The sequence below is a fragment of the Arachis ipaensis genome, chromosome B2, assembly GCF_059453495.1.
Source record: "Arachis ipaensis isolate K30076 ecotype BB chromosome B2, ASM5945349v1, whole genome shotgun sequence".
Lineage (NCBI taxonomy): Eukaryota > Viridiplantae > Streptophyta > Magnoliopsida > Fabales > Fabaceae > Arachis > Arachis ipaensis.
In genome coordinates, this window is record NC_142437.1 from 31983067 (window position 1) to 31992386 (window position 9320).

General features: G+C 39.4%; 1 protein-coding gene across 1 annotated transcript; it reads right to left on the bottom strand.

The window, feature by feature from the left end:
- Nucleotides 1-7604: 7604 nt before the first annotated feature.
- On the bottom strand, nucleotides 7605-8571 carry LOC148573494 (uncharacterized). The gene is made up of 2 exons (XM_088505791.1): nucleotides 8303-8571; nucleotides 7605-8259 (listed from the first exon to the last, which is right to left on the bottom strand). The coding sequence occupies exons 1-2, from the start codon at nucleotides 8569-8571 to the stop codon at nucleotides 7605-7607; spliced, it is 924 nt and encodes a 307-aa protein (XP_088361917.1).
- Between the last annotated feature and the right edge of the window lie 749 nt (nucleotides 8572-9320).

A 9320-nucleotide genomic window follows, 5' to 3' on the forward strand; every position in this document is an offset into this window, starting at 1 on the left:
AGAGAGAGGAGAGAACCTCTCTCTCTAAAAACTACATCTAAATCCTAATAATTGTGAATATGAAAGCTTGTTCATGAATGGATGCATTCCCCCACTTTATAGCCTCCAATCTGTGCTTTCTGGGCCGAAAACTGGGTCAGAAACAGCCCAGAAATCGCTGGTTGCGAAATCTGCCACGCTGGTTTTTCGTCACTGCGACGCGTCCGCGTAGAGCACGCGTTCGCGTCGTCTAGTGTCAAGGAAACTATGGCATATTATAATCAAATCGAAGCACCGGACGTTAGCTTTCCAACGCAACTGGAACCGCATCGTTTGGACCTCTGTAGCTAAAGTTATAGTCGTTTGAGTGTGAAGAGGTCAGGCTGGACAACTTAGCAATTTCTCCAACTTCTTGTATTCCTTCCACTTTTGCATGCTTCCTTTCCATCCTCTGAGCCATTCCTGCCCTGTAATCTCTGAAATCACTTAACACATATATCAAGGCATCTAATGGTGATAAGGGAAAATTAATTTTTGGTAATTAAAAGGCTCGGGAAGCAAGTTTCCAATTATAGAATAAAATTAGGAAGGAAATATAAAACTATGCAAATATTATGAATAAGTGGGTAAAGAGTTGATAAAATCCACTCAATTGAGTACAAGATAAATCATAAAATAGTGGTTTATCAACCTCCCCACACTTAAACACTAGCATGTCCTCATGCTAAACTCAAGAGAAGCTATAAAGATGAAGAGGAATGGTAAAATATATGAAATGCAACCTATGAATGCAACTACATGCTAAATGCTTTTACTTACTTGGTTAAGAGTAAATAAGTTCTTCAAGACAAAAGTAATTCAAATTCCACTAATTCAAATCATACAATAAAAAGCAAGTAAACTTGTAAGAAGATAGCTCATGAAAGCAGGGAACATAGAATTAAGCACTGAACCCTCACTGGTAGTGTATATCACTCTAGTCTCTCAAGTGTATACGGTAATTCACTCTACTCTTCTCTAGTCATGCTTTCTAAAATTTGTTCTTCACCCAACCAATCAACAATATTTAATATACCAATGCAAACATCATGAGGTCTTTTCAAGGTTGTAATGGGGCTAAGGTAAGGATAAGGGTATATGTATATGGCTAAGTGAGCTTTATAAATTGAATCTTTAATTAACCTAATCTTTCACCTAACATACATATACTCTATATAACTCTAGAATCATGCCTAGCTACCCATAGTCTTCACTTTTGCATTACATACTCATGTATCAATTTTTCTTTAATTTTATCACATATGCATTGATCTTTTATTAACTTAACATTGGGGTAATTTTGTCCCCTTATTTATTTATTTATATTATATATTTTTTCTCTTTTTCTTTTTTTCTTTTTTTTTCTCTTTTTTTTTTTTTATAGAGAGACATAAAAACTAGAATAACATATCAATGCATATGGAATTTTTAATTTTCTGTTTTACATGAGTAGATGCCCAAATTTTTCAATATTCAAAATTAAAAACATGATACATTCCCTTATTAACCCAAGTTCCCACAGTTTTCCCACACTTAATTGTTGCACAATCCCTATTTTAAGCTAACCAAAGATTCAATTGGGATATTTAATTATTTTTCTGCTTAAGGCTAATGATGTGGTAAAATACAGAACAAATGGGGATTAAAAGGCTCAAAGTGGCTGACAAGGGTGATTTAAAGGGTAGGCTTATTTGGGATAAGTGAGCTAAAATCAAACAATGGCCTCAATCATGCAAACATGTAAATACACTAAATATTGGACATATAGAATGGAACAAAGCAAAGATTGCAATCATAGTGAAGAAAAGACACAAGAATAAAAATTTATGGTTAAATAATGTAACTATGTAAATAAGCTCAAAATCTCACAGGTTGTGTGCTCTTTAGCTCAAAAACCATGTTCCAAATACAATTTCAAACAAGTTTTAACATAAATTTTTTTTTCAATTTAAATTAGTGAAATTTTCCAAAAATAGAGTCCTAAAAAGGAATTTATTACTTTAACCAAGTAGTAACTAAATGCACAAAATCAAATAAACATGCAATCAAATATGTAGATGCAACAATGAATAAATAAAAAAAATAAGAGTATTGGTGTTGAAAAGAAGGTAACTAACCCGTGGAAGTCGGTATCGACCTCTCCACACTTAAAGATTGCACCGTCCTCGGTGCATGCTGAGATGTGCAGGTGGACGGGCTGTTCCAACTGATGCTTTTCTTCAAGGATTGTGCAGATGGACTTGTTTGTCTCCTCATGTAAACGTCTTCCGGTTCCCTTCCGGGTGGCCATCTTGAAAGAAAAAGGGAAGAAAAGTAACCCAATAATAGAGATAAGAAAATAAATGAAATATGGTTGGGTTAATGCCAAATGATAAGGGTCTCATTTACATGGAAGCTTCAACATGTACGTGAGAAAAAAATATAAGCACATGGCATACTAGTGGTGCAAAATTTACAACCAAGGAGAGGAAAATGTGGGTAATGCAAGATAGTATAAGTTCATATCAATGCACGAGAAGTACAAGTATCATAAAAGATTAGCATTGATTTAAATAATGTTATCCAATCAGAATAAAACAAGTCATAAGCACTAAGATAATACCAGAAATGATATAGCAGGTGAATAAGAACATTTGAACACCAATAGTAAAATAATAAATTTAGAAAAGAAAAATAAAAAATATACAAAATTAAAATGCAATGAATGAAAGTATGCAAATAAATAAAATAAAATAAAAGATAAGAAGAATGAGAAGGGAAAGAAATAAAGTAAGAAAGAAAGAAGAAAGAAGAAAAGATAAGAAAATTGGCTGATCTGGATATTCTGTGCGCCGCTTGTGACGCTGACGCGTGAGTGACGCGGTCGCTCGGATAGCGCTTCTATGAAATGACGCAGACGCGTCATTCACGCGGTCGCGTGGATTGATCTGTGCCATTAGCGCGAGGGCAGCCGCGCGGTCGCGTAACTTTCTGTTTGAAGCTCATATTGCCAAATGTTAGGGTGACGCGGTCGCGTGGGGGACGCGATCGCGTGGTGGACCAATATTGGGATATGACGCGGACGCGTGGGGCACTCGTTTGCGTGGTATGGTCTGTGCGTCTAGCGCCAGTCCAGCATCACTCCAGCTCATCTCTTGGCCATGCACCCTTTTGATGTCGATTTTCAGGTCACGCGGCCGCGTAGGTGACGCGGTCGCGTGGGAGGCCAATGTTCCCACCTGACGCAAACGCGTCAGCGACGCGGTCGCGTGGGGTCAAATTATGCTAAAGGCGCGCCTCCAACCACGCTCTCGCGTGACTTTCTGTTCGTTTTCTTTTCTTCCCATTGCACTGGTGACGCGGACGCGTCAGCGATGCTGCCGCGTCGCGTGGGTGCTCTTTTTTTTTTTAAATCTGAAAAAAATGCAGAATGCAGTGTTAATATGAATGTGATGCAAAACTCCAGGTTCAATATAATAAAATAAAATAAAACTCAAAAACAAATAAAACTAAATAAAAATAAAAAAGAAACGATCATACCATGGTGGGTTGTCTCCCACCTAGCACTTTTAGTTAAAGTCCTTAAGTTGGACATATGGTGAACTCCCTGTTATGGTGGCTTGTGCTTGAACTCATCCAGGAATCTCCATCAATGTTTGTACTTCCAGTAACCTCCGGGATCCCAAACAAGGCATGTAAAGCCCTTGAGCAGTTTTAAACAGGTTCTCAGACTTCCAGTGTGCTGAATGTCAGAACAGACTCCAGGATCCCAAGCTTTGCTTTTACATCCGTCTTTGTGTTGATCATCATGATTCCTTCCGGGTGGCAAGCAATCTGAATTCTCACTAAAGCGGCCAACCAACTTCCTAGACCCATTCAGTTGAGCTTTACACCAACCCTTGCGTTTAAACTTAAAGCTTCCAACCATAATGAACCTTGCAGGACAATTCTTACCACTGGCCATCTTCCTCTTACTCTTTATGCCACAAAGAGCTCTAAGTTGACCATCCGTCTCCAGTAGCCCATATTCAAGTGGAACTAGAAAACTAAGGGATATGAATTTTACCCACTTGAATGTTGTGAAGGATGATGGCAACTTAGGGGGAGGTATTTCTAATGAATTTGCAAGCTCCACTCCCTTGTGCTCTTCTCTGACAACTTCCACCTCTTTGCAAGCTTCTTCAATTTCAACCTCTTCCTCTTGGTAGCTTTCTTCCAATTTGATCTCTTCTTCATTGCTCACCAAGGGCATGGGAGGCTGTGCTTCTTCTTCTTTAATCTCCATTTCTTGTCCAACCTCTTCCAAGTCTTCAACTATGATATGCCTTGGGGGTTGTACACCCTCCTCAACATCAAATGCAACTGTCTTGGAAGGAGGCTCTATGTCTTGACTTTCCCATGGAGGTTCAGCATCTCCTAAGTCTTCAACCACTTCTTCCTCTGCAACTATTATGGCTTCCTCTACTTGTTCCAATACAAAGCCATGTTCCTCATTGTCCACCGAAGTTTCTAGTGTCTCCTTCATTCTTTGCTCTTCTTTTGATTCTACACATGTAGCCATGGGAGTTCTTTGAGTGCTCAGATATTGGGAAGCTATTATATTTACTAACTCGCCTAAGGCGGCTGCGAAATTTAGCACACTCTTATTCATCCTTTCTTGCCTTCGAAGAATAACACAAAGTCTGTCATCCATTGGAGGTTGGGGTGGATATGAGGGTTCATTGGTTGGGAGAGAGGGTTCATAATAGGAAGGTGGTTCATCTTGATAATGATATGGAGATGGTGAATATTGAGGTAGTGGTTCATGAGAGTAGTTGTGTTGGAATGGTGGTGGTTCTGTGTATGGTTCATTTGGCTCATAAGGTGGTTGGTATGGTAGATACGGGTTAGGGTCATATGGAGGTGATTGGCGGAAAGGGGCTTGTGAGTATGTTGGTCCAAAGTCATGTTGAGGAAAGAGTTCATAGGCATATGGTGGTGGTTGTTGATAGTCCATTGGAGGTGGTTGTCGCCAAGAGGGTTGATCAAATCCTTGTGGCTCCTCCCATCTTTAATTGTTCCAACCTTGATGCCTGTTCTCATTGTAATTTCTTCTTCCTGCAACATAATTGTAACCAGACTCATAGCGATGGGGGTGAGAACTCATGATAGCAAATAAAAATAAAAACAAATTTAAATTAAGAGGTTATTTAAATTTTGAATTTGAAAATTAAATTTTTGAAATTTGAATTTTGAAAATTGAAATTTGAAATTTGAAATTCGAGTTTTAAAATTGAATTTTTGAATTTAATGAGGAAAGAGAAAAACAATAAAATGACACCAAACTTAAAATTTTTAGATCAAAATGAAGAAAACAACTAATAACAACTTGAAGGTCAAGATGAACACGAAGAACAACTTGAAGATCAAGATGAACACCAAGAAATTTTTTTTTTTTAAATTTTTAATAACTAAATAAAAACCAATAACCTCTTAATTTACGAAAAAGCAAAAATAAAAACAAAAATAAAAATAAATAAACAAGCAAAAAGTAAAAATATTTACAATAACCAATAATAAGGCACACGTTTGCAATTCCCCGGCAACAGCGCCATTTTGAAGAGAGAACTTTTGCGTGGTCTAGAAATTTGCAGATAAATCCTCGTTGCAGGTATAGCTTATAAACCAACAAAAGTCCTTTCTTACAAACGTTTTGGTTGTCACAAGTAACAAACCCCTTTTAAAATTGATAACCGAGTATTTAAACCTCAGGTCGTCTTCTCAAGGAATTGCAGGGAGGTATATTCTTATTATTGGTTATGAGTCTTGTAAATTAGGAGTTTTAGAAAGTAACGAAGCAGTATGTTAAATAATAAGAAAAATAAAATAATAATAATAAAATAAACTCTTGGCAAGGTATTATAACTGGAAGTCCTATCCTGGTTATCATTATCAACTGTAATGAGAATTGGATTTTTCTCCCACTTTGTTAACCTCTAACTATGAAGGTAAGTTAAGTGGATGAATTAATTTATATTCCTCAGATCCTAGTCTTTCCTTGGGAAAAGTTAGAGTTATTGAAACTCGAATTAATTCTTGAAGAATTCTAATTTTCAATCAACAATGAGTTTGATAACTCAAGAGTCACCAATTATTTAACCAAAGCCAAAAGGGAAGAAAGTTTACCTGAATGAAGAATTTGGATAAACAGAGAGCATTAATAATTAAAGAGAGCAATCATAAGTCTGAAATAGCTTGAATTATATTAAATAAAATATTCAAATCTTAACATGGATATTCATAAATTAAATTGGAAAAGTAAATAAAAGGAACATTGAACCTGGGATTGAGAGGCACTCCTAAAACTAAGAGAAATCCTAAATCCTAAATCCTAAGAGAGAGGAGAGAACCTCTCTCTCTAAAAACTACATCTAAATCCTAATAATTGTGAATATGAAAGCTTGTTCATGAATGGATGCATTCTCCCACTCTATAGTCTCCAATCTGTGCTTTTTGGGCCGAAAACTGGGTCAGAAACAGCCCAGAAATCGCTGGTTGCGAAATCTGCCACGCTGGTTTTTCGTCACTACAATGCGTCCGCGTAGAGCACGCGTTCGCATCGCCTAGCGTCAGGGACACTATGGCATATTATATATCAAATCGAAGCCCCAGACGTTAGCTTTCCAACGCAACTGGATCCGCATCGTTTGGACCTCTGTAGCTAAAGTTATAGCCGTTTGAGTGTGAAGAGGTCAGGCTGGACAGCTTAGCAATTTCTCCAACTTCTTGTATTCCTTCCACTTTTGCATGCTTCCTTTCCATCCTCTGAGCCATTCCTGCCCTGTAATCTCTGAAATCACTTAACACACATATCAAGGCATCTAATGGTGATAAGGAGAAATTAATTTTTGGTAATTAAAAGGCTCGGGAAGCAAGTTTCCAATTATAGAATAAAATTAGGAAGGAAATATAAAACCATGCAAATATTATGAATAAGTGGGTAAAGAGTTGATAAAATCTACTCAATTGAGCACAAGATAAACCATAAAATAGTGGCTTATCACTTACCACGGTTTATGAGGAGAAAAATTCTATGTATACACGATAAAAATTATTGTGTTGAAGAGGAGCATTTTCACAATGGCGAGTGAGGATGAGAGTTTACTAGTGTTAGTACATTGTTCTGGAAAAATTCAAAGATGCAACAATATTAAACAACTTAACATGAACTCAACATACGTAAAACAATGAACTCAACAACAACAACCATGAACTCAACATCTAATATTAAACAACTTAAGCATTCGTAATATAATGAACTCAACATCAACAACAAAAAAAGCTTGTAACATCTAAGCATCCCTGGCAGCAGTATGTCCTCGCTGGTCACAGTTCCTCCGCGTATGGCCGGGCTGACGGCAGAGTCCACAACGCTTCGGGTGGTTTGGAGCAGTCTAATTTATGCTACCCCGGATTCTGGTTGACTTTAGACGTCCATCTCTTGCACGCCTCATATTAGGGTCGTTGAACACCTTAGTCATACGATACACATCATGAACGTATGACGTCCAATTCAGACGTGAGTGGACGCAACATGCAATGGCGTGACAACATGGGTAATGCAGCGCCTAAAAGTAGCCATAGTCGCAAGTGTGATCCCCAAGCGAAACTCGATAGCTACCAAGTGAGAAGTTACCAGTGGGCGTCGTCTCAGCCACCGTATACTCAGACTGGTGCCTGCTGTATAAAGTGACGGTAAAGCATCTTAAGTCTTTCATGTTCCGCTTTATTACTTTCACCAACGCCGGACAAAATTCATGCCCAGTCCCCATTTGTGCCTCCGCCATTTGTCCTCGGACCACGAATAGCTCAGCAAGCCTTCCGTATGTGGACTTAACCAACGAAGTTATCGGGAGGTTTCGAGTACCCTTCAACACAGAATTCACACATTCACTAATGTTGGTTGTTATGTGACCAAACCGTCTCCCGCTATCCTGATGCTTGGTCCACTTGTCATATTCCATCCGATTGGCCCAATCACAAATAACCGGATTCTTAGTCCACATAATGTCAAACCAGTAATCAAACTCTGCTTCGGTCTTTGCATAGGCAGCATTCACCAACATCCTCTTCGTGTCTTGACCTTTGAAGCTGAGGCTAAAATTTGCCGCCACATGATGAATACAGAACGCTCGAAAAGCACGTGGAGGTAGCCAACCACCATCGGGGGCCTCAAGGGCAGCCTTGATGCCGTTATGCCTGTCGTAGATAAAGAATACCTTCCTGCGGCGTCACATGCTGTCGTAGGTTGGACAAGAAAAAGTACCATAACTCCGCATTTTCTCCCTCTACAAGTGCGAACACTATCGGCAAGATGTTCGAGTTCCCATCTTGCGCTATCGCCAGCAGTAAGGTACCTCCATACTTGCCATACAAGTGGGTACTGTCGATGCTCACGAGGGACTTGCAATGTCGAAAGGCCTCAATGCAGGGTGAAAATGTCCAGAAAAGATTATAAAAGTAGACTGTAGATTCATCGACCTGATCCCCAAGCCTAACTGGAGAAGTCTTCAACACTGTAACCATCCTGGCCATGATGGACTGAACCCCTAGCATCCAAGGTGGCAACTCGGCATACGAATCTTCCCAATCTCCGTTTATTTGTGCTATTGCCTTCTGCTTTGCTATCCAAACCTTCCTGTAACTAGACTTGAATCCATAATCGGCTTCCGTTGCTTCCTACAAGACCTTTTTCGTTACCACAGCATCCGCCCTAACCAACAGATAGATCCTCGCACAGATAACATGGTAATCAAGCTGCCGATGGTCACTGGAAATGGAGGTGTCCAAGCAAGTATGCGGACCGTTGTACCTCCTAACCTCCCAAGTGCCCTTTCGTGCACGAAGCGATATGCGAATCAACTAACTACAACCCTTGCCGAACTCCTTGCATTTCCCATGATACTTCAGGTGATCCGACTCTAAGACCCTGTACTTAACACCTCGACGGATGCTATAATCCTTCACACTCAAAATAGCTTCATCTTTATTCTGGAATGATTATCCAATCTAAAATTCTGTAGAAGAATGCCCAACAGCAGCATCTCCGGTTGCCTGTTGCCCCATAGCCTCCAAGTTTACAGTGGAGAAGTGCGGAAGGTACTGCTGTGTGCCGGAACTTGAAGGGCCATGCTGTGTTTGTGGGTTGGCACCTGTATCATCATCGCTGTCCCCAATTATATCAACAGGCTCCTGGTCCGAGTCATCGTCCCGCATTGCATTCTCAACTCCATCAGGTTCTCTGAACCCTTGAACATCGGGAATAATGCCAGGACCATTGTCCA